The sequence below is a fragment of the Symphodus melops genome (assembly GCF_947650265.1).
Source record: "Symphodus melops genome assembly, chromosome: 12".
Lineage (NCBI taxonomy): Eukaryota > Metazoa > Chordata > Actinopteri > Labriformes > Labridae > Symphodus > Symphodus melops.
Genome location: NC_136702.1, coordinates 5,659,279 through 5,685,520, shown reverse-complemented (window position 1 = coordinate 5,685,520; position 26,242 = coordinate 5,659,279). Strand labels below are relative to the sequence as shown.

Here is a 26,242-nt window from a genome sequence, read left to right as displayed (position 1 = left end):
AGCTGTTTGTGCTCTGACAGTACCTGGTGAGAGATCCCGCCTCCTCTGAGTAGGTGGGGTTGGCCCAACTGCGCCGGTTGTCCTCATTGCGTTCGGCCCGTTTCTTCCTCAGTGGTGCAGGCACGTAGCCTGACTGTTTGTCTTTAGTGGGCAGGAACTGGTTAAACGGCGTGGTGGCTTTTGGTGTGATGGATACCGACCGGCGGTAACTGACACCGTCCCTGTTCTCAGCCATCTTGAAGACGGAGTCCACCTCGGTGTCACTGCAACAACCTGGAGAACAAACGGGGGGGGGGGGGAATAAAGCAGGTGTGAGAGAGGAGACGAGAGGGGTCTGATGAAGGAAATGAAGTCGCTGGAAAAGACAAAGGAGGTGAGAACAGAGGACAGAGTGAGGGTAGTGTGTTGTGTGTCGACTCTGGAGGAGTAACAGAGGGGTGCAGGGTGGGGATGGCAGAGCTCCTCATTTACAAGGCGGTGTGGACGGGCGAGGAATTCTTCACTTTGTCCCTTGTGGGTGTGTGTGTGTGTGTGTGTGTGTGTGTGTGTGTGTGGGGGGGGGGGGGGGGGGGGAGTTACTGACCAGTCCTTCCCCTCTCTCAAAGCATATATTTGTCTTCAAACAAGAACACAGCCAGGCCTCAGCTTTGATTTATTATATCTACTTCCTTGGGGACTTGTGTGAATTTTCACTGAAAATATGAAACTTCAAAAACACACCACTAGATGGCAATAAGTGTTTGTTTTCACAAATAGGAGCCAACTTTCTGGCTCTGATGCTGCATTTCTTTCCTCTCTGCAAATATTTGAAGTTCTCGATAGAGGAACTTGATGATAACTTTTCGTGTCGAGAAACCACACCCAAAAAAAAGGTCTGGACGCTTTACGAGAGAGAACTACAAGGATGTTCAAGTGCATCACGGAAAAAAAAAATCCCCAAAAAACAAGCCTGAAAATGAAGAAAATAGGCCAGAAAGTCGGCTTTAGAAAGATATATATATATATAGAAAACCAGGTTCAGCATCAGTTTTGTCTGATTTAAAGAATTGTAATGACATGACATGACCTACCCTCGCTGCTGCCTTTGAGAGTGGTGTCAGATGAGATGCTGTGGGGTCTGGAGTCTAAAGAGTCCAAGCTGTCTAGGGAGTCGTCTCTCCTGTGTCCACCTCCTCCTTCTTTTTCTTCTTCTTCTCCTCCTCTCAGTTGGTGGAGCTCCTCTCGCTCAGAGTACCAGCTTTCTCCAAAACCGCTGTCTCGGGTGTTGTTGCCTTTCTGGCTGGATGATTCTTGCAGAGCCTTCCATGGACACACACAGAAATCACACAGTCATACAACAGGGAGCCAATTGCAATATTTAGCTCTGCTATGTGTGCGGTTCATGACAGATCTCCCAGGTAGAGTGTGAACTCTTTGCAGCTTGGCCTCTCTTTTTGTTGCTAAATCAGTATGTGTAAACACAGGCTCCTATACTGTCTATGAGGAGGAATGTATAATGCTGAAATTTCCCTCGAATTACCTCATTGTTTTTCTGTTTGTTGACAAATCTGTCAAAACAAAAAGGCCCGAGTTCAATGCACTCTTGATTACTACATTTACTACATGCAAAACTTTTCATATAAGCACCCCAAGCAGCATGCCACATGCCAAAACTTGTCAGCCACTTTAAAAAGAAAATGATTTTCAGATCTGTAATCTGTTGAACTCTACCAGACAATACAAATCCACAAACTAAATCCCACCCACAACCTGCCTGTGAACTTGGATTACTGAAGCTGAACGTACACGAAGCGTTGAAACCGACCTGCTATTACTGAAAATCCCCGTAGCCTGTTGAATTATAGAGGCCCTGCACACAACCAACCTATAAATCTATGTGAAAGCAAGGTGCCAAATTCAACACTCGCATGAGCAGAGGGGAGGAAGAGAAGCCGCTATTTTCACGAGCATGCTACGCAAAATTGCTGCAAACAAGATTAAAATAGCTGAGTCAAGGGATCAGGTTTGTTTATGACTTAAAACAGCTTTCGTTTGCCATGCGAGGCTCGGTGGCCTTTCGCAGCCACTCTGCTGCAAATAGTCTAAATACCAAGAAGGAAATGGAAAAAATACTCTGCAGCAGCTGTTCGTGTTATTTATTTTTTTTAAGAAAATGTAACTTTTGTTCCAATGAAAGTACAGATAAAATGAGAGTGAACGAAAGAGTTTTACCTTGTACAGCGCTGTGCCTAGTAAACCCTCAAATGCCTTAAAATTCAGGTAAGGTCCATCATAGAATCGGTCACTTTGAGCTCTTCTACCCAGCCAGAAAATGGTGATCAATACCTGGAGAGAGGAAAACAAAAGAGCTTGTTTACAAAAACGTCCCTACCCTAACATGTATTATCGTTACCAGAAAGATGACAACCAATTACAGCGCCACTGTCCCCTATACTGACCACTGTTCTGGGTGGTACTATAGCAGGTGATTGTTATAGTTGCAGCTCTACACAAACACAAGGTGATATCAGCCCCTGCCCTGTTCCTGTTTCCAGGCTCATCCAGAACCCTCTGTTGTTGTTTGTGCGTGTGCATTTTAAGGCTATACAGGTAAACATGCTGCTCGACAGCAAACAGTCCGAGCTTCATCAACGATGTTTATCCGACCACCACACGTAAAAGTGACATGTCAGCTCTTTGATTTTTATCATCCTAGTAAGAGAAAATAAGTCAGTTGATCTGTCCACAGAACGACGCACGAGAAAAAGTTAAAGGTGAAAAACATGAGGGAGCTTTGATGATTTCACACTTTCACTTCAATATTTAAATAACAAAGTCTGGCTGATTTAATATTTATGAGACAAAAGATACCTTAGCGGAAGCGTTTAAACACTTTTGTATCATATACTGTATTATTATTGGAAATGAATCTGAAAATATGTGTGTGTGTGGGTGTGTGGGGGGGGGGAGGGCAGGATGTCTGACTACAGAATTCATCTTTTAACATATCCCCTTTGGGTTCAATGTTTTTTTTAGATCCATGAAAATGATGAATATTAACCCACATTTTTAGACCGTTTTCTTAATGGTTAAGCTGCTGACGTGTTCTCCTTTAAAAAACGGCCGTTTTTCAGTCGTATTTTTGGAAAGGTAAGAAACCGGCGACAAAGTTCTGCAGTGTTAAAAAACACATTTTGCAATAAAGCAAATATTTACCGTGATCCTCATTTACTGAGTAGTTCAAAAAAAAGAAGATGCACATCACTTTAAATGTCATCAATACAGTGCTACAAAATGTACAAAGGGTTTTTCATGAGTCATAATCAGATTTAGAATTTTTCCACCAATCTTCCTCCTTGACGCCTACATAACCCACAGTTCATCTTGTCTCCTGCACATGTATTGGAGTTGCAGCTGTTCTGTACACTTGTTGGGGGTTCAATACTCTTGATCTGGTAAGCTGAGAACACAAGAAGATGTTGATGGAGATCTTTTATTTCCCCCCCCACATGTTTTGCTTCACGGTAGGCAATTAATCAGATTTTCCTTCTTGAGACCCATATGCTTTGTACCACATTTTCCATGCATGTGGTACATGCCAACACCTGTAACCAGACTGTGATGCATTAAATCTGTGGAGTTCCCCTTTATTCTCCACTGACACATAAACAGAAATGCAACTGAAGCTCAAATATGATTTATGACTGTCAAATTTCGGTCCAAGGTTCACAGAAAAAAAAGAAAAAGAAAAAGATTTTTCCACTCACATTTTTCAGCCTCCTGTTGGTCTCTTGATCCCTGCGAGAGAAAGAGCAGAAAACAGAGGTGTGAGTGTGTGTGTGTGTGTGTGTGTGTGTGTGTGTGTGTGTGTGTGTGTGTATGTGTGTGTGTGTGTGTGTGTGAGAGAGAGAGAGGGAATATGACAATAAAAGAACAGAGGCCATGCTTGTTGGGTCTCTGTGTGTTGGGCAGTGAAAGAGCTGGAAAGTGAGAGCACAATCCAGACGACTGCCAGCCCTTCACTCACCCTCACACAACACAAAGGCTGGGAGAAAAACAAACACACATTACAGAAGGAAATCAAACGGTTCAAGCCATAAAATAAAGAGTTGTGTCTGCGTTTTAACCGTAATTACAAAATGAAGCAAAAAAAAATAGCTGAAATAAAGAGTCACAAAGGTGTTTTTGTATCAGATTTCTAATAATGATTGCACTAATTAGATCTAACTAAACATGTGAATACCAAACAAGGGTCCACTGTTGGAACAAGCAATAAAGCCCCTCGCGTGCTACCGAGGTCAGGCAAAATCTCACTTATATTTCTGGGGTCTGACAGTTGACCTGGCAGTCAGTAAATCACTTTTCCTGGAAAATGTCAGCTCGGTGTTGCTGCTGTGAAGCCACACAAAGCCCACAGTGTCAACCTGCATGCCTGGTTCAACCTTTAACTTATGTACATTGTGTCCCTGCTGCCTAAGCTGACTGTAGTGTCTATTAAAAGGTCAATAAACAAGAGATAAACAGCCTAAGTACATACAGCAACCATAACGTTGACAGAGGAAGATATACCGTCTGCAACACATCCCCTTGTGCATGCTACACATTCCTGCTATCATGTGGTAATGCAATGGTCACACATGCCACTTTACACAGGAGCTACAGCGGTCTGATACCCATTTCCAACATGACATGTAAAGGATGCACCTGCTGAAAATGTGATGCACGCGTCATGTTAATAACTAAGTTCATGCCTGTAAATCAAACAAACAGGTTCAGATTCCACACAAGTATTTCCAATCTCCAGTGAGGATGAGCGTGACTTCTACCTCTATTTTACATTTGTATTCACATCACTTTAGGAATATTGTATACTTTCATGTCTTTGGTGTAAATGAGTAGTAGGTTTATTGGGGGGGATTTTATGCCACACTCAGCTTCCTGCTTTGGCCATATTGATACTGTGAGCGCTGTGTGAGAGAAAAACAATAAAAGGTATGGGCCAAATAACTCAACAGTGAGCTGAATCTGGCTCCTTGAAGTTCAAGGGTGGTGCAGATTCTGTAAAGCTATCCCTTTACACTGTCATTTTGCATATTGATGCTATGATGATATGATGATAATGAATTACACTTTTAAAGAAGAACTTTCCTCTGAAGAGAAATGTGTTAAAAACTTCAATAAAGGATCCGAGTCCTCTTTTCACCTCAGATCTGGTGAGAACTCCCTCAGCAGTGTGCGTCATCTTACACCAGGGGCGTCCAAATGCTATTTCAAAATGGTGAAAACTGAACTGGATGTTCACCAATTTAGCATATTGCAAAGTTAAACACCCAATAAAAGAGCCTTGGGGAAAGAATGCCCTTTCTTGCAAGGCTTGGCGCGCGGTCACAAAGTCGAAGATTATAGCAACGGTAGCCAAGTCCAGAAGAAAATGAGCTATATTCCAAAACTACAACCACACGGCTTCTCGTAATTCTCATTTAAGGCTCGTGGTAATAGATGAACGGAAGAGAAAATACACAAGGGCTATTTTCATAGCCTGCAGAGCCTCGGGACTTTTCTGTAGTCTGTAAGAATCAGCTGAGTTCTCATATGATTGTTCAGAAAAAGCAGCAGAACGTCACACAAGTTCTGCACAGAGAGTACAGGCTGGGAACTATTTCAACGAAAACATTATGAACAGGAACGTTATTACATTTGAATATTGTTACCGAATGTGCTGAAAGAAGAAAGTGAAGAAAGCGTTTGTGTATCTTGCACATAATCATAGTTAAGCAAGCGTGAATGTTATAAACACACTCCACCTTTATTTAACTAGAAAACTTCAAAGACAAACAGATAAAGTTGAAATGAAATGATCCGATAATGTTATCTGACATTCCCTTTCAGTCTATTTCGGATGTTAAAGAATGACACAGTTCTTTTTAGCATGCGGAAAAAGACGGTTCAGGGCACTTTAAAGATTTGACGGACAAGTGTAAATTTAGTAAGTGTACAATGCTCTGACAGGAAATCCCTCAGTTTGACGAATTAACAGGAAAGTCATCTCAGCTGTGAGCCTCAACCTCTGAATGCTAACACAAACTTTCCCACTCCCAGTCTGGTGTCAAGCAGGTGAAATGATGAGAGACAACCAATCCTTCACTCGCCAGGGAAACCCTTCATCCATGAATTTCAAGCAGAAATGCGAAAACTCAGGGAAGACAATAAATCACTAACTGTGTGCTACCAGAGTTAAATCACATAATGCAAAAAAAAAAAAAAAAAAAAAGGGTGGGGAGTTTTTGAGTTTTTAACAGCTGCACAGTAAATACATAAGTTACAAAATGTGTAGATGAATCCAGAGATGAAGATGTAGTGACTACACCACTCAAACAGCAAAGTTTGTTCACACCCGAAATAATCAAAATAATATAATTAGTTTTTTTCTTCTTCTACATCATACAGTGAGAAAGACCAAACTGAGCCCACAGGATGCATCTCAATCCAAGTACAGACACCAAAGAGATAAAGGTAGCTCAGCGTCTTTGAGACACTAATACCTACAAGACAAACAACCCCTTGTCACCAAAGCCTCAAATCAATGGGTGTGCATGCGTGATCAGAAGCATACCTGTGCGACGACGCTCACCTGCTCTGCAGCATTCAACAACACCGCACGTAACATCCTTCATCTGCGTTCTCTCATTCTAATAAAACCCTTTGGACACAAAGGCACACCCTGAGACTCTCCTGCATGAGGAGTTCGACCCGAGGAGTGACTTGTATGAAGGAATCAGCTGTGGGTTAGACAGTGTCTGGCATCATTGTGTCGTACGTATCCGAGACAGTGTAGCCTCTGTGAGGGAGGGAACAGGGTGAGGTTGGCATTTCTCTACAGAGCACAACTATAACCCTTGTGTTGGCCTTTTTACAGCCAGGGCCTTATTATGGGTGTAGAGGTTTTATTAGTTGTTTACCATCATCACTGGTTTGGTTTTACAATTTGCCCACAGTTAACACAACGCTGAAAACATAAAACCAGAACGTGCAGTGCCAGCTCCCAGAGCCACACCTAAAATACTAACACACAACGCGGAAGGTTTATCTTTTTTTGTATCATGAACTATGAATTTGGAGATTTAAACCACACACACACACACAACAGATTTCTCACATTGCTCAAAAGTTCAAAATAAGTGTCAGTGTTAAATAAACTCTGATAATAAGCTGTGTAGTGGGTCCAAATTTGTCCTGGAAACAACAAATTCCCTCAGGTATTTCAAACATTTAGTTTGGTCTTCAGACACGGATGCTATTGCATAATCCACATCATGCAATCCACACAGCCGCTCCCCTTTATCAATTGTTTGGAGGAGGTCACACACATTCCTCAGAGGACATTGGATTTTGATGTTCCTACCATACTTGCACAGTTTCCGGCTTTTTTTTTTTTTTTTTTGGTGTGGGGGGTCGGAGTGCAGTCAGTCAATAATTTGCCTGATCTAAATGGCGGCAACAATGAGACTTTGGACTCATCTCAGCGGGGGATTTGTTCTGTCTGTTACACGAGGAAACAGAGCACAAGCTGGATTCAGAGCCAAACATTTGACACTTTGGTGAAAGATGTTCAACTATAATGCAAAAGCACTCCTTCATAAAAAATACACATTAAAACGTAAAGGTGCCATCAAGAAAATGGACTTACAACATGCCACAGTGTTGATTATGTGTGCATCCCTTTAAAATCTCTAAGGACTTACTTGTCAGTCTATAGTCTAGCTTTTACATATCAAGCAGTAAAAACAACCCTTTGGTCAGTTTGTAGTCCAGCTTCTTGCCACCTGATGTGTGTAAGAACAACATCCACTCTTTGTTTTTGGATTCCACCATTTAAAAAGTAAAAAATTTGGCTTGTTTTCTGCTGGATGTAGGTTACTATACTCTGGCTGCCTGCTATTTTAGATGATACTGTACAGTGTGTTTTAGAAGTTTTTATGTTTTAAAAAAAATATGAAAGCAAGGAGGGTGAACTGTGTATATCAAAGTCAATACTTCCCTCTTTGATGTGGCGCTGTATGATGTGGCTTAAAAGGCAAATACCAGAATGGAGGGTAAATCCACTCTAATGTGGTAATTATGTACATTAACCCAGTTTTAGAACATTTACAGCATATAAACCTTTCATTTCTAGATCAAATATGCCGTAATTACTGTTGAAATTACTATAAGTCTTTAAACACTTGTAGCGTAAACACTGATAAAGGTTGAATAACAATAAGAGTTCCTCAGTAACCAAAGTACAAGAGCACATCGTTTGATGCTTGACTATTGTGACTGCACATCTTTGTTTCTACAAGTAGCCGTTTCCACCCTTACAGCCATACAGCCTGTTGAAGTAACTCTGACAAATTACACGTGAAGAAAGCGTTTTTAAAGAGGTGAAGAGTCAAGTAATCTGCTGATATTTAGTGTCATTTAGGAAAACCTTGCACAGTCTGGCCCTTTCCTTTATGTCAAGTGTGTTGAGTTGTGTTGCTTGTTCAGACTTGGCTGCATGCTGCTAAATTTCCAAACGACAGCTAAGGGGCTCGAGGAAGTAGCTGGAGTTAAATCGAGCACTTTCAGATGGAGTGATTCATCCCCAGCACTCTAATGCTCTCATTTCCTGGGCAGCTGTTGGAAACTGACAGAGTCGATCTAACTGGATCAGACTTGAGTAAGTAAGAGTCAGCCTGGTCACTTTAACACAATGACTGTACAAAAATATGGACAACATGACAGCTCACCAAAAGTGAAGCCAGACGAACTGCAGAATAGGTCACAAGCTCTGAAATGGAACATTGGTCAACAAATAAATACGAATACACGTAAAATATATTTTTCCTCAAGCATGGTTTTTGTAAATAAAGAGAGTTTTTAATTATGCTGATTTACACCCGAGTGTTCATGACTGATAGCTCAATATTGATAACTCTGTCGACAAAAGCGGCCATGAGTGTTCGACAGAAAAATCTGTTCAACTGTGGACTGTAGTGACCGGAGGAAACGTTGTTGTTTCAGAAAGTTGAATGTGTTCTTTTGGGGCTCCAAATGAGATTATTTCAGCATCATTTGAGGGTTTTTTTTTTTTTATCGTGCTTCACTTTTATACAACAAGAGGAAGTGTAGACACCGTGTCCATCTTACAGATGATTTTATTTCACTTGGACATGTTGAAAGAGTGTTTGCACTTGGTTATAGTGCACTGACACGTCATTCATGAATGTAAATCTTAAGGGAAGCACGTCAGCAAGCAGCAAACGCTCCCCCCTTATCAGTCTGTATCACTGTTACAACAGTTTGCCATGCTCTTTGAAAATTTAGATTATGAATGTGTTTGTAACTGACTTTATCAGGAAGCGTATTTCACAACACAATTTACCCTGCAGATGGTGTAAGGACAGAACCTACAGCTACTGCTGAACTCAAAGGTCAACACAGACATCCAATAATCTTTTATGACTGCTGGGACAACACAGACGGGTTTGAATCAAATTGCTCTCAGCCCACATGACTTCAGCCAATCTTTGACTTCATCTTCATAGCAAAAGAGAGACACAAGCCACGCTAATAACTGTAATTGGAGGTGATTGATAATTTGAATCAATCCTCTGTTATTGAGTTTCTGTTTGAGAGCAGAGGGGTTGAGCTACAGCTATTGAAGCACCTCTCATACTATGGCTTTCACTAATAATTTGTTTGATCATTGGGTTCTTGTTTTTCGCAATCAATCCACCTCCTTTGGCCTTTTGCTTTTATTGATTTGACAACTAAAGAGAGACAGGATGAGTGGAGCGAAGAGAGAGGGGAATGACATACACAAAATTGTTTTGGGTTGCAAGTCGAAACAGTAACCAGCGCATCAAGGACTTTACTTTATGGGACACCTGTTGTACCTACTAAACTTTCTTTCTCAATACAAATGACTGAAAGACATTTTTTTTGTCCTACTTAACCTAGTTGACAAGACAGCTGTAGTGAGACATGGAATGTAGGTAGGAGGGCAAGGGGTGAAGGCCAGGACCCCAACCTGAGGACAATGTGATGTGGACTGTAGCTACAGGGGGCAGCTGTTCTCCTGACTGAGCTTAAATGGTGCCGCTAAATAACAGAATAACAAATAAAGCTATAAGAGGGGACGATTGAAAGGAAAGGGATAACACAACTGAATGTTAACCTTTATGTCTAACTGAAGTGTTTGTAAGGGAACATAGTCAATGAAAAGAAACATACAGCACAAACAGGATAACAAGCTTACTGCTGGAACAGGGAACAGGGAAGCTGAGCGAGGCACCTGTCAGACTGGGTTTGAGGGAGTGGACGTTGGACACACACCAGGAGCAAAGACAGCTGATAGAGACAACTTTCTCTCTCTCTCTCTCGCTTTGCTCTCTGAGGCTCATTTGCATTGACTTTGATAAGCAACAGTGAAATTAAACCATTGGCTGCAGCCTTATTTGGGGATTATCTCCTCATGTTACACTGAGTGTGTGCCATTTCTCTTTGCATGAGATGTGACTGCTATTGTAGGGAAAACCACAAACTTGTGCCCAAGGAAAAGTCCACAAAAAATATTCTATATGTAAATCCACAACTAGCATAAGGAATTCATTTGTAAAAAAAATCTGTCTGTGATGAGTGAATGAGTCAAAGCAGCGTCTGTTTGTCTTAAAAACAAGAACCACAAAGTATTAAAGTCACTTCAAGTGAGCAACAACAAACTGCTGCCAGAATTAAAAACACACAAAAAAACGACATTTGTCTGAACATGCCTGCTCTGAATCAAAACATTTACCACGTGGGGGACATTCAGAAAAGCACAACCTTAGCTTTAAACCGAAGTCAAACTTTCACACACACACACACACGCACACACAGGTGTACTCTTCAAGACAAAATGCAGGGGCATGCATGGAGGCCTGGGGGTGTACTAGCAGGAGAAAAACACACTATTAAAAGCTCTTCCCTTTCAGTCCTGATACCATTCCAATCAGTCCTGTCGGTCAAAGTGACCCCCAGGATCTAAAAATAGGAGTGTGTGGTACTCCGACCAAACCCCCGCACGCACACAGGCACCCAAGCTGTCAAAGACATGAGCTAGGGGGGGTGGAGGTGGGGGGGGGGAACTGGGAATGGTTGTTGCAAACTCTGAGAATTCATGGAAACCAAATTAATTTGGAAACGCTGCTGAATGCAGTCTAAAATATAAAAATGTTCTACCTAAGTTCAATTAATAGTAGGAGAAAGTTTTAGTTACACATCAGCATCTGCAGTAAAAGTTTCACACTATGATAACGCGTGTTATTTAATGCCAATTAAGGAAAAGGGTTATGTAAGAGGGGAAATGTCTGATAGCGCAAAGGGCACATGGTCCATAAAAGAATGATCTGCATATTTATGACACTGTATCAGACATTCAGTGAATGATATTGCAGTATCTAAGGGCAGGGTGGGTGAGTCTGTGGGGAGAGGAGGGTGTGTCTCGATAAACGGCCGACAGATTTGTTTATTTTGAGTTCATATTCCAGCGTCTGTGCAGAACATCTGCCTCGCTGAGCGTCTTTGTGAGAGCTGCGGTTTCAACACCATTGTCAGTGTTGCTGAAGAATGACAGACCCAGTCTTGGGTGGATCATGGGAAACATGTTCCAGGAAGTTGTGGTAGCACCTCAAAGGAAACATCCAGACGGATTTTAATTGCACAACTAAGTGAAAACACTAAGTGGTACAGAGTTATAGAAAAAATCAGGAGCAGATCTGGTGTTGCATGATTTAAAAAAAAAAAAAAAAAAATCACACTTACATGACATCACTTTGCAATATTTTGCCAACTCAAGTCTTGTATTTGAGGTCCTATCTAGTCCTACTATCTCCAGGTTTAACCACCTGCTGGTATTGCTGCTGATGCACTTTTTGTTTGTGCTTGCACAGCAGTGTTGTACAGCCACAATGAGCAGCAGTGGACGGTGGACTGTGCCCTGAGCGCTGGCTTACCTCGCCTGCTCCTGAAGGCACACCTGTGTAACAACTGAACAGGTTGTTCAACATACCGCATACGCACATCCATGCTTGGCATGCAAGAGACACAAGAGCAACCGTCTTAAATGGAAAAATGACAAAACACTTGGCAGTGGCAGGAAATGTTTGCAAGGCTCTTTCATGACTGTATCGACAAAGCTCTACTACACTGTGTTAAAACCATCAGACAACCAATTATTTTATGAACTTGAACCTTCTGTTGCATATAAATCTTCAGGACCCTTTTTTTATACATGAGGACACCTCAAACTTGCATATGATCACATATAAGCACATGAGATCAGAGCTTTTCAGTTGCTCCCTCCATCATATATTCAAGCGACACACACAGAGCTGTGCTTAAAACAGGTGTTTACCAACAGAGGAAATCATGTACACTGAAAATAGCTCTGACCTTTTTTAACTGTTGCCTGAATCGTGTCTCACATGAAACAGCATGTGCTCGAAAACACCATGTAGTGTGACAGTTACAATTAGACGTCCCCGCTTTAAGCGTGACAGAAAAAGAAGCTGCGACTTGTTGAATCAATAATGTGTTAAAAACCCACGCTAACAGGAGATGCTCAACTTTGTGAATGGAAATTTTTGATATTAAACATGTTGAAGTCAAAGAAAGTGTATGTTTTTTTTTTTACTAAAATCACAACTTACTTGACTGTAACTCTTGATGATAAGTCCTGAAGGTCTCCTGGGTGAAAGAGCTGTGCTTCCTTTAGTCCGAGCTTCCCGCAGGCCTTGAGGAAGACGTTAAGGTTGTCCTGGAAAAAGAACAAAGCGGGGATGAGGGCTGTCCACCATCAGAGGCAGAAGAATAATCACTCAAGAATTCCCTGGCAGGGACACAGCCTACAACTCATTGCTTCCAAAGTTCATATCAGCGGAGAGCAGAGACGGACAAGAGGGAGGGAGGAGCATGCGTGTAGCAAATAAGAAGGGACTCGGTGCAGAACACACACAAACACACATGCAGGGGGAGAGGCTGCGTGACAGGAGCTGACTGACAGCGCCAAAGCCACCTGTGGGAGGGGTTAGGGTGGGTACAAAGCCTCAACCAGGGAGGATGACATCAGAGCTGTGGCTACAAGTCCCACCCAACCGGCCATGCGAGTGAAGACCTGACACACACTCACAAGAGCACAATGCCTGCTGTGGCGTCCTTCTTCTTCTCACACCCTGAAACTGTCCCCTCCCCTCCCTGCCAAGCCCTTCACTCGAGAATACCTGTGAAATCTGCGGGGCGGTGGAGTATTTTGTAGACGTTCGGTTGCTATGAAACATGAGGTCGGGTGACAGAAACTGGCAAATATTTTTTTTCCTGAGGCAACTCGTGAAGACATGGGAGCAGAAGGAGGGTTTCTCGATGCAATGTCTGTTTTTATAAATATATATTGGGTAAGGTTCATACGTCTACAAGATTTACACAGATGTGAGTTAAAAGAAAGACTGTTTGAACACATTATGCTCTATAAATATACACACACCTCATTCATGTCAAACAAATCAGCAACCACAGAGACACCATTCTTTTCCCGGGTTTGTTGTAATCCCAAGGGCCTTGTTTGCGAGCTTGCACTTCCTATTGGGACAGCCCTGCTTAAGATGGTTACATGTAATGACACACGGCTTCAACATGGGCTGCAATAATTGAGGGGTGGCTGTTGCTATATTTAAATGGCAAACATGCTTATTACCCAACTGTAGAAGGAGGCTGACCTCTCTGTGTAGGAATCCCCTGCTAACAAAGTTGCTTGCCCCATAACAGCCCTTTGCCATGTCCTTCAGGTCACTGAGCCCCAAAGTCTTGACTTTGTAATCAGTCACCAGGGCAACCAGCTCAACTTGTGAGATAACATGATCATGCAATATTCCAGAATGATCATGAATTTGTTGAAGAGTTCTAAATGGCTAGTTTTATCAGTATCATCTTATCATTAAATTGTTCAGACACTGTGACACTTCATTTATGATCCTGTAAATCAACGTGGAAAGCAGGTCCAGTCATAAACTTTTAAGTATGTATGACTTGCCAAACCACATTCCTTGTGTTGTTGAAGTACATGTACTTCATGTGTTGGGTAGGAATCTAACTTTACAGATAATGTAACTTTAGGGCTAAAATACTTTTTTTTTTAAAGGCAGGCGCTATTTACCAGTGATGTAAAATGAAGCCACACTGTAGTGCAATAACTGCAGTTCCTAGATTGGCCACTTGAGGCTGAACTGAACTGAGGCTGGCTCATGTTAAAATCGCCAAACTTAACAGAGGAAATGAACATGTTTACACACCCTGGCTGTTAATCAATATCTAAATCTCTGCAGATATTAAAAACGTCACAGTGCATAGAGTTTGAAAGCAGGGAGAGATAAAGATACTCAGAATTCACTGCATAGCAACTGTGACACACCAGGTGAGAAGGTCAGAATGGGCACAGTCATTTCTCGCTATTTATTGGCTAACATATGTACCCAGCATGGATACAATTATATCTGCTTTAAGTTTATATCGTCTGAGGTAATTGGGTGAGATAATGATTTGGTGCAATACTTGATATGATTTTTATGTTCCAAAAGAATGCAGGCTGTAAAACACTGTTGAGCTTTATTGCTGCAATACAGAAGAAAACTCTCACTCGCAGCCTTTGGCACATGTCTTTTAATATCACTACAGTATGAATGTCATTTTGACAGAGAGCTCTATGAACATATTAAAAGCCCCCCTGACAGTAAGTCCCAGGACATGCAGAGATAATGATGTCGAAGGAATGTTATGCTGACTTGTGCCGGCACATAATCCTGCTAAAAATGCTGTACCCATCCAGCAGCCTCTAATCCTTTCATACAGACCGGAGAACTCTGATTGAAAAGCATTTCACACCAACAACACAAAGAGTTGACTCTTAAGGTGTCTGATTTGGTATAAAAAGACCTTGGTCCATACTGGTCACATCGTGGTCACTCTATTTCTTCTTCTGCTGCATTCTTTTGCTAAGATGGGCAAACTCTGCAATTACCCTCAGCTGACCCCTGGCAGTGCTTCCCACTAGAAGCAAAGCTATGGTTAAAATATCAGGCTACACGTTTTGTGACAATAAACCAAGAGAAGATGGAATACTTAAACAGACTTGATAAAAGACTTTGTATCCTTACAGTCAGATCCAGTCATAACATGCATCCATACAACACAAACAGTAACAAAACATGGTCAGATTCTTGTCATTGCACAGATGATTACACAGACATTTAGAGGAGTAAAGACACCCTAAGGGCCACTGAAACTCCATCTAGCTCCTCCCATTTATACCTCAACCCACCAAGGAGTTAGTGTATGCAGAACATCCAGCACTATGTCAATTAAAGAGTATTTAGTATGGGAAGAGGCCAGTGGAGTCATCTTTAACATCGTCCCTCTGGATTCAGCCAAGTAGGCTCATGTAGCTGACTGCCCCAACGCAAAACAAGTAGAACCAAGACCAAACCAGGGTACCATGACCCAAACCCACAACTCACTCAGTGCTCAGAAATAAGCAGAGAAGTGTGCTGACATGGGAAACATTCCCGAGAACAAAAAGTAAAGCCAAAGAATAGTCCCAGTCTGGAGCCAATGTTGCTAAATATTCCACAAAAACCAGAGAGATTTCTGGTTCTTTCCTTTTCTTTCCTCCCTGGGCTTTTTTATTCCCCAGAAGAAGCCTGGTATCAATTTAAGTGCTGAAATCTTTCACAGAGTTAAACCAAGTCAACAGCTACGAGCGTAATGGTAGAAAAACCTCATATTTAATTGTTGATGAGGCATGAAGAAAGAGGCTTCAATTCTGCTGTGCTATGCTGCCGCTCCATGACAAACCAAAAGAGCACCGACAACATAGCTTTTGATCTTTCCACATGTTGTTTGGAAGTTAAGCATGCTTCTAAGGCAGCATGTTCCCAGTTTAGTCTTCTCCAAGAGAGGCCAATAAGGAAAAAAGGGTTAGTGTAGAGTAGAGTAGTTTAACCATAAAACAGATCAAAGTTTGTCCAACAGATTACTTCTTCTGCCAAGCCTGGACGATAAAATGATAAAGATAAATCACGCAAAGTAATTTTTCTTCAAAGAAATGTTTGATAGCAGTTTGATAGAATTCAACCTTGAATTACACAGCCCAACCACTGGGAAACCGGGAAGGAGGACGCTAATGCGCATCGAATGCTTGTTGCCACCTGACAAGAAAAAGACGCCGAACAGCCAATCATGTCGCAGGGATATGGGTAGGCGGGCTTACAGAGGTTTAGAGCAGAATGAAAACAGCCAAAATTAGCATTAGCGGAAATTAGCATTGGAAGAAAGCGCCAACCCTGTCAGCGCTTTTTTTATCGTGATAAAATTTTTAGACATATCTTCCAGGCCAATCTTGATAAAAAATGAAGCAGACCTGGATGATAGAGTTTAAGTAGGAGGAGCCGTTTCTGTTTTGTAAGCGAGCAGCGGGATTTTAAAGGGCCGCTGTTATTGGAGCTTATAGTACAAAGTCATCAGAAAAATAATCCTGGGAAGTAAAATATAGATATGTAAAAAGTCTTTCAAGTGCAGTGATAATGTATTTGTGAGTTACTCTGCACACCTGTTGAGTGGAGCTAGGATGCTAACTCCACAAATGTTGAATACTAAATGAAAGATGTCATTTCCATTCAAGCACTTCATGCAAACACTTCAAGAGCAGACATGTTACTATTCATGAAGCTGAGAGATAACACAAGAATACTTTTCCCAGCAGAACTCGAGTGAGTAATGTTTGTTTGAAGAGCTCTTGTCTCCATGTGGCTAGCAGCAACACGGAGCGCTTCAGGGCCAACCAGGCGTCTTCTACGTTTTTTTTGGGAGAGAATTTATGATCAGGTGGTTTCAGGTTTGTGTCCAAGCTCGGAAATACCACACCATCGCTGCTGAATGATGGAGGGGATGGTTTACCTCACTACCTCAGCAGGTGCTCAGCCAGTTATATCACCGACAGTTCGAAAACAAAGTGGCAGGACAGTCGTTTTATGTCATAACACACATATGACGGTACATCATTTAAGGCCACAAATACTATGTTTACTGTTTACATCCAGCCTTCATGGCAGTCTGTTCTTTTCTACCACAGACTTGTCATTGTGTTGCCAAACAGTGTTTCTGAGCCCACCGACACACTCAGACTGGCTGGTGAGTGTTGGGGTTCTCTGTAATTCCTTCCAGACAGCTGGACTCAATTACTCCCACAAGAGCAGGCTTTGTGAGGGATGGGTTTAAGGTAGGGATTTCAACCCTCTACTTCCAGAGCTACTAGTATGCAGACACTCCCAAAACATTTATCTCAACTGGGGCCACATGCGGCGAAAATTTGAAGACATCTCTACGCCTGAAAAGGTGATGAGAAACACTGATTCAATTACAGATTATTACGCAAGCAAACGTCTGCCGCCTTCTGAACTCCTGTCACTCAGTCAAAAGTTAATTATCAGACCAGCACAAAGACTTTTTGTCTTGAACGATTTTGATTGAACACAGCCTCAAGGATCGCAGATATTATATTTAGGGAGCACTCAAATGGGGCTCGTGGCCTTTCAAGCGGCTCCGCGTTCAACGGACTTATTAGTGTGGATGGATATGAGGAGTGACAAGCCACTGAGGCAAACACCTCGCTCTCATTGGCAGCCGAGCCTGAGACCTGTCACCAGTCAGCTCCACTGTCGCTGCTGCACCTCGCACTCAACAATATTAGCTTAACATGGGAAAAATAAGCAGGAATTGCAAAGGATAAAAACGATGTGTAAAGGATGAACTGTTAAAAGCATGTGCTAAAACATCTTTCAAACACAATGAACATGCCACATCTTAAATCTTTAAACTGCATAAAAAGAGGAAAAGACTCACCAGTCCAGCAATAGGTGTGGGCAGCCTGTTCACCTTCCTGACAACACCGGGCTTGATCTTGTTGATCACACTATGAGCAAAAGAAAGGCAGAGAAAACATATGAGACCAAAGAAAAGGGGGGGGGGGGGGTTAAGTGAAAGCACCAGATCATTGGCTCCACTGGTCTTACTAGCAAGGAAGGAACATAAAAAAAGGTCTGGGTGTTGTGTGTTTACGACTTTGTTTAACAGGGGCCACCTGGCTTCAGTTTAGTAAATGGTCGGTGCTGCACCCTGATGTAAACACACGGGGTCTTCTGCTTCTTAAAACCTCCCTGTTAAAACAAAGCAGTCCCCAAACCACCGCGAAACTATCACATCTGCACTCTGAAACGTATTGAATTTAAAAGGAAAAATAATGGAGACCAAAAGTCCATCATAATACCAAAAATAAGTGCCAAACTAGTCAGCTTGGTGAAATGCAAAAAGTAACGATTTGTAAAGAATTAGAGGCAAAATGATCCTGGTGAAGATACAAGTTTCTTAGAGAGCTTCGAAGGTGTAAAGATGTGAGGAGGAGTGAGGAGGACTTTTAACAGGCTTAAGAGAAATGCTTTCCAAACACTAGAAGAACCTTATTGAATCATAGTTGGGTCAAAATTATTTGTGCAGACATTTCAATCCATCTCTGACTTTATTCAGCGCAAAGTGAGACGTGCATGCTGAGTCTCTTTACATGTGTGACCTCCACAGGCGTGGAGTAAGGCTCTTCATGTGCTCATGTGATAGACAGCATGTGATGTCGAACAGGTTAGAAGTAATATGTTTATTTCATAGTGTTCAGAATTAGACAAAGACTGACTAGATTCTAAGATTATGCCAAATCGTTTTCACTGAGAGAGCACGTTTTTTTTCTTCCTTCCATTCATTTCAATTAACCAAACCACGCCTCCTCACTAAGATCAAGGTTTCTGACCCGCCTCGTTCAGAAGAGCTCGGAGAATGTTACTAAATCACTCCTAGACAAAACTTCCTGTTTTGATCACGATCATAATCGTTTCTAGTGTCTGAAAACGTTTTGACATTTCATTTCAACATTATTTGATACGGTTTTATATACCAAATAAAATGTGCTCGTGTTACGAACGTTAAACTGTGTAAAGCTTCAGGAACTTCAGTTTAAAATCCTTGGATAGGTGAAGTGGTTGTTTTTGACTGTGTTTATCTTCGGCTCTCTCATCAGACAGACTGCGGGCGGATGGGATGTTGGTGGCTTAAAACAATAAGAAAGAATGCAACAGGCCCAAGTTGCTCATTTAGCCGTGAAACAATAGAAACTTGTAATGATTCCATCAGATAACAAACATTCTGTCAGCCAAGTAGGATATAATCATGTGTGTGACCCGCACCAAACAATCCTCCCCGAGCTGTCGAGATAACCACAACACAATGGGACAGGACGCTGAGTTTCTAGGTGAAAGCGATTTAATCTCCCGTCTTCCCCTTCCTCACGCTGAGAAAACACGGACAGCTCTGCGAATGGAAGTGTCTCTGATGTTCCCTGAGAGTGAGCGAACAGTGGAGTCAGGCTCAAATCAGCAGAACGGAGCGCTTCGCCCCTGAATCGAAGCCAATAGAGGTTTGGAAGATTCTGCATGGGCTGCTTGTAATTACAGCTTCCTGCTGATTCGTGCAAATCACATCACTGTGTCCATCCACCAGAACCTCCCACACACACACATGCATAAAGGGACATGATGCTAACTCTGTTTGTAATACACACACACACACACACACACATCCAAGATCTAAGAAAAGCCACAACTCTCAGAGGAGGAGTTGTTGAATAAAAAGTCATTTCTGCATAGATAAATTTGCTCATCGAAACTCTTGATGTAGACGAGCTAATGAGAAAGCAGGCTGCGCTTGCTTCCCAGTGTGGTTTCAAAAAAGAAGCTTTCCATTCACTGCACAGCTCAAATTAGAGTGAGGATGGCACGCTGCCTGTCCCACAGATCTTTAACATCTGTCACACATGCAAAACAACTCCTCTGAAAATAGATCACACTTCATATTCTCAAACAAGACCACAGAGGGCAGATCTGAAGCTTGAAAACACACACACAAAAAAAAAAAATAACTAGAGATAACAGCCTCTATTGTGCAGCCGTGAAAACAGTGGCTCACTTTATTGGGGCTCACAAACAAACAGTGACCCGGCAGGGGGTCCGCCTGGGAAATATCAGCAACACTTACGTAGACCTGGAGGAGAACAGAGGGATCCCGTATGAATGAGTGGCTTAAGAGAGAGGTGCCTCTGGGAAAAAAAGCGGCATACTTACTCACACAACAGAACGCCATTCTCCAGTGCTGATCGGAAGTCGTTGCTCCCAAATTTTTTCTTGGTTACAGCCTGGAAAGAAAAGGGAAATAAAAAAAAAACAGTGAGCAAACCAGCGAGAAAGGGTTGGGTGAGGAGAGGAGGGGTTAGTGCGGGGAGGCTGGAGAAGAAAGGTAGGATGTTGAGAACAGTAGCAGAGGAAGTCAGAGGTATTTCCTCCTGAGTTCCTACAGTGTCTCTGGGAGAGAGTGGAGTTCTTCAGGTATTCCTCAGAAGGTGCTGAGTGCTTTGTTTTTCCTTGCTACAATGTATAAAAAGTAGCTGGAAAGCGCGAGAGAGCCAACGCTAAATCTGTGCTGGAGCCAGGCTGCCCAAGCCGCAGAGGCAGCTATGGCAGCATCTGGAGCAGTGCAGGAACACAGCACTGTGTTATAGCCTCATGCCTTTCCCATGATCTCAAACCACCACTGCGGGTCGGGAACACCAAGAGTCATTATGCAGCAAAACATACACACTGCATGCATGACGTGCAGCCTTACACACTGTAGCACACTGCATACAGTGCACAAACAGAATCCTTGATTTTAAACAAAACACTTGTCTATTACTAAAGTGCAAACTGTAGCTTACATGAAATCTGTATTACATGCTTTGTTATGTCATATCACATTCGCACTGAGGGCCACTCCTTCACAGCTTCCTGCTCTGTTTTGTTGGAATGTTTTCACCGTCAACGTCTTGACCAATCAGGAGCAACCTGAGCTACTAAAACCAACACAAATACTTACTGTACAGTACAAGAGTGTACTACATTTTCACTTTGACTCCTCTTGCTTCAGGTGTCACCTGTGATCATATTATTCTTACAGTGATATTTCTTACCCTTTAAAGTGTAAATATTTGGTTTTATGAATTTTCAAATCAATATATCATATATTTTTTATAAATCTGCTTTAACCCTGCACTGAAAAGCCCTTTAGGCTCAATCTTGTATTTTAGGTGATATACACCTAAATTAAGCTTTAACTGGAGTCAGATTTTGTTTCATAAAAGGATCCAATCTGAGAGACAAACATGTGGAGAAATACAACTGTTGCATTTATACAACACTATGCTACACTAGTAGTCTGAAGAAATTCTTACAAATCCCTCCTAATGTCTGAAAACTTTTGGACGTATCTTATTAATTTCACGAAATATGATATTAGAATCGGTGAACCTTATCAAAAGTCATTGAGTGCATGTAATGAAAGTAAAGTATGAAATCATTGTGTACAGCTTCACTTGCCCACCATAACCTCCTGGGTGTGTTTGTTAAGGTCTGCAAGTAAATCAATTAAATTACGAGGCAAATAGAGCATATGAGCACACGTACTGTAACCTCCAGTAAGGTGAGACAGCCGGCATTAACCAAATTGCACACTATCTTGTGTGCACACAATGCAAAACAAGTCCAACAAGTCTTACACACCAAATTGATCAGATGTGTCATGTTACAAGGTTTTTGTCCCTCTTTCTTTTCAAGGGAATCCAGGACAATTACCGCCATTGCTAACTATGGGCCGTCATTATTAGTGGAGCAGGAGAAACTAGAAACAGGGCAATTATAGAGACTGACTGAGTGGAAGACACTATTATTATTTTTAAACAAAGTTGTGTTACACCTCAGGACACACCCTGGGAAACTTGAGATGCTTTCCTTAAATACCTGTCATTCCTTGAGATTACACAACGTTGGAAAAGATGAAGGGGATTCAAATTTCTTGTGATCATATAATAGTGTTGTAAAAAAAAAATGCAGAGATCTCAGCCCTCTTACTCTTCAATTAATTTAAAAAAAATCGAATCATTTAAGGTTTAAAAAACACAATTAAGAAAGCTACAGGCGTTCAAAAACACAAGTACTGAGTGGACAAGCTTTACAGTGGAGTGAGTGATCAGTGAGGCGCTGCAGCACTTGGCATATGAAATCCTGACCCCTACTGTTCTATGTATGTGGGGGCAGCAGAATGCATGCAAACTGACAGTACAGGCAGATACAACAGCTTCATTTTAAATCCTTCTTGCAGCCTTAGGTGTTTTTTACTTTGATGTTCCCCGTCTCTTAAAGATTACACATGACATCAGCCAACAGACTGAAAAGGAAAAACAAGACATTATCTCCCTGTCTATGTGTTTAATGTGGGGCCCTCCCTGGCACTAATCTGGCTGTAACCAAATACTTTTCTCCTCTCTATCGTCATCATTAGAGGTATTAACTCCCCCCACATCCAGCCTGCTGTGCCCCCCCTCCCCTCCCCCTGTTCTCCTGTTGAACCTGCCATGTGGGATAACAAGTCTAATCTGCAGCAACATACTGCTGCTCTGGTTTAACTTGGAGATTTGAGGCAGCGCCAGAGATTTTCAATAACAGCTTGTCTTTGTAACATTTAAAATAACTAGAAGAGTTTTTTTTCCTTCCTTATATGAACTCCCAAAGACAATAGCTCACATCACTTAACTGTTCATTTATAGAGCTTTGCTGCGGGGGATAAAGGTGCCGAGATGTCTTAATGTCATGCAGTACAAGATTGTTTTGTGGGACAAATAATGTTGATGAGGTAAATCCTATCTGAGGGAACACACACTGAGTATCAAATTAAAGATGAAGTTGCTCTTAAAAAGTTTAAAGCTCCCCGGAGGATGTTTGTCTTTTGTGCCGAGTTGGCGCCCCCTGTGGACAAAGTGGAACATACTATCTCTTTGCTGATTTTGTGTACTAAAAAAGTTTTTGAACAGAAAGTCTCACCTTGCTTTCTTTTAAATGTCTAAAGTATCACCTTTTGAAAGTCTTAGCTGTGAAATATGTTAAAGGCTCTTACGCTGTTTATCTGATATAACCTACTCTCGCGGCAGCCGTTTCAGGCATTGATTCTAACAATAAAGAAATAAGCTTTCATGTTGCTCATTGTCTGGTTTGCTTTTTTAGGTCATACAAATACATCATTATCAATTTCAGTCTTTGTCATAACCATCTTAAAACTCCTCAAAGGATCTTTCATCTGTAGTGGTTGATTCTAATCTTTGTTGTTTTGGGTCAATGAATATTTATTCAAGTGAGCGATCTGGGGGAATTTTATTTCAGTCTGGAGGGTTTAAGTGTTCCCAAACATGTGTGACATGTATTATTATTATTGCCGGGAACCAAGAATGGTGTCTCGGTAAAACTGAGGAGTCTCTACGTCCGTGACCACAGCTATTGTTTATTCATGCAGCTCATTGAGGCAAATCAGTATTCAAGGTTTGTGCGGTTGCAGCACCCCACTATTAATTGTCCCTAAACTTCTCTGGTCCTTCTGCCCCAGACACAGGTCATGTGAGGTCAGCTGGGAAAATCTACAATTATTTTGGGACTCTTGTCAAGAGACAAATATACCACTTAGGAATAAAATGTTATTTACACTGTCGGCATTTCAGAATAAAAGCGCTGCATCAACACAAATCTGGATTGAATGGCTTTTTGTGTGAGGTTCCTGCTTCACGCGAGTACATCTGAATGCATGCGTCCTAGTTGCTAATTGCTCCCAATCAAGACATTTAATACACAGAATTGAGCTACAATGAGGTGACTAATGACCGCTTCAGTCTGTTAGATCCGGGTATGACAAACAACACAGAGACAGAGGGCACGGAAGGCTATTTATAAAGGGTCGAGGCCTGCAGGATCAACAATAGAGAAAAAGGGAAAACAAACAACATCGAGACAATTTAAACATATTCAGTTCAATGAAGCGATGATAATAAATACATGTTCTCAATTACTCATATTAAGACCTGACATTATCTGTATTTTGATGTTTTCAGATATCAACCCATGAGATTTAAGCCACTGAATCAATACTTGAAGCAGGCCCAGAGCTGAGTTTGTCTTGAGAACAGGTGTAACGATGTTATACCTGTTTTTATTCTGCTACTGCAAATATCCTGCAGGTGCAATAAAGTGTTCTCCCCTCACTCACATTCAGCTACGCCTTATCTATCTATCTATCTATCTATCTATCTATCTATCTATCTATCTATCTATCTATCTATCTGACAAAATTAAGCAGATTAATTTACGATTCAATGTTTTTATTTCGCCCTTTAATTCAAACATATTCAACATCAAACAACACCACGAAGAGCCCTGTAGTAGATTCGGTGTTGAATAGAACATTTAAAAAACATCACTTAAACTCGAGAGGAATGCGTGGCCTTTGATTGGCTGCTTGATTCCAGACTATTTCAACCAGACGCTCAAATAAGTGCTAATGAGTGAAATCAAAAGTCGAGCTGAAATCTGATGGAGATTAAAGACTGAAGCCTTTGTTGTTACAAGACTTGAAACTAGATCAATAGCTGAAGTGGAACACTCCTAAAACCTGTTTAAAGAGGGGCTCCAAGTACTACAGGAAACACCTTCCTGAGCGGAAGATTTTTGAACACTGGTCAAGCCAAACAGGTAGAAAAGTTGTCAAAATGACACTGGCACTTGTACCTTTGCTTGTGATTTATGACTATGACCGTCTACAATTGCTTTAACATCATCAGTGAGAGCAGAAAAGGCCGTGAAAGAGAAGAAACGTCACATAGACAGTCACATAAACTGATTGTTCATAACCGATTGTCTTTGTGTTACAGGCGACCATATGCATGCTCCTCTGACCTTTGGGTTGCATTAACAATGCCACTTGTTCTTGACAGTCACAACAGTCACACTTACGGACTTTCTATTCAATTAACAAGGACCTCTATTATTCCAGCTCACGCTGTGGTTGCAGGACGCGGCGCCCTGTGCTGACAGCTGGCCAGCACTGAGGGGAAATATGTTCACAGCCATGGCAGCTAATGCAGGAATGCGTCCATGTGACAGGTTTCAGACCATTTCGTTTTTTAACAATACCACCAACCTCGCCATGTACACATGTGTCTGTTTAAAGTTCTGTGAAGCTGAGCAGTTTGTTAATCATTCGGGGGCAGAATCCAATAACCACAAAGCTCACTCTTTGAAGGGAAACTGTTTGACCCCGTGCCAGAACTCCCTCTCTGATTACTCTTTTATTTCCACAACACCAAATCCCTCATATCTAAACTGTTTAAAAAATATATATCCAGTGGCCTGCACCTTTATAGGCCTTCACCTTTTCTCTTCCTCCTTACACCCCTACCTCCTCCCTCCACAGCCCACGAGGTAAAGCCACCACAATGGGCCAGTGTGCGAGTGTGAGAGACACTGAGGTCACATCACAAGCATTCAGATTCACTCATCATGAAATTGGAACAATATTTGTTTAGTTAGTGCCACTAGAAGGAAACGTAATTTCATGTGCTTGTAAAGAAAGAAAAGAAGAGAGACTGGCTGGAAGTTGGACGGAAACTTAGTTCAACATTATGGAAATAAAAAGGGACTGTCGGAAAAAAATGTTGGTGGTTAGCAGCTATTATTCCCTAACAAGGATCATAAAAACAGCTTCCCCCCCCCCATCATATTACACATGTTCCATAAATGTGAGAGTTTTTTTTATTTTTTACTAACACCTGAAATAACCTGGAACTTTTAAACTTCCTGTGCATTGAAATGAGTCTAACATCAAGAGCCAAAAACAAGGTTGACAGCCAGTGCAACTATCTAGGTTGGCCTGTGCTTACAGTAGGTTTCAGGTTCAACAACTTAGATCATTTATAAAAGCTTTTCTTTATTGTTCTGCTGATTTCTGTCCTACATGTTTGTAACTGCAGCATTACAGCCTTTGGAAACATAAAAAGCTAAACAGCAGGTCTGGGCAAGATCTGAGGCAGGAGGCAGTAAGAAAACTGTCCAAGGGGTCAGATCCATGTAGCTACTCGATGAGAATGCTTGGAATAGTTTAAAGCCACATGAGGAAACCATAGACGTAGCAACCTGAGACATGAGATGGGGAGACACTTTTCTGTGTTCATCTCTTTGTCAAAGTTTCTATTTCCTGAAGTTTGAAG

At 41.7% G+C, this 26,242-nt stretch overlaps 1 protein-coding gene across 2 annotated transcripts in view; it reads right to left on the bottom strand.

Annotated features, from left to right (window-relative positions):
• lmo7a (LIM domain 7a) overlaps window positions 1–26,242 on the bottom strand; it is a 50,082-nt gene that overhangs the window by 23,066 nt on the left and 774 nt on the right. For both annotated transcript variants that reach the window (XM_079357373.1, XM_079357372.1), the window contains exons 3-9: window positions 20,250–20,320; window positions 17,929–17,998; window positions 12,690–12,796; window positions 3,747–3,777; window positions 2,212–2,325; window positions 1,071–1,299; window positions 24–273 (exon numbers count right to left, since the gene is read on the bottom strand). In XM_079357373.1, the coding sequence (XP_079213499.1) occupies window positions 24–273; window positions 1,071–1,299; window positions 2,212–2,325; window positions 3,747–3,777; window positions 12,690–12,796; window positions 17,929–17,998; window positions 20,250–20,320 (872 nt within the window). The remainder of the gene's footprint in view (window positions 1–23; window positions 274–1,070; window positions 1,300–2,211; window positions 2,326–3,746; window positions 3,778–12,689; window positions 12,797–17,928; window positions 17,999–20,249; window positions 20,321–26,242) is intronic.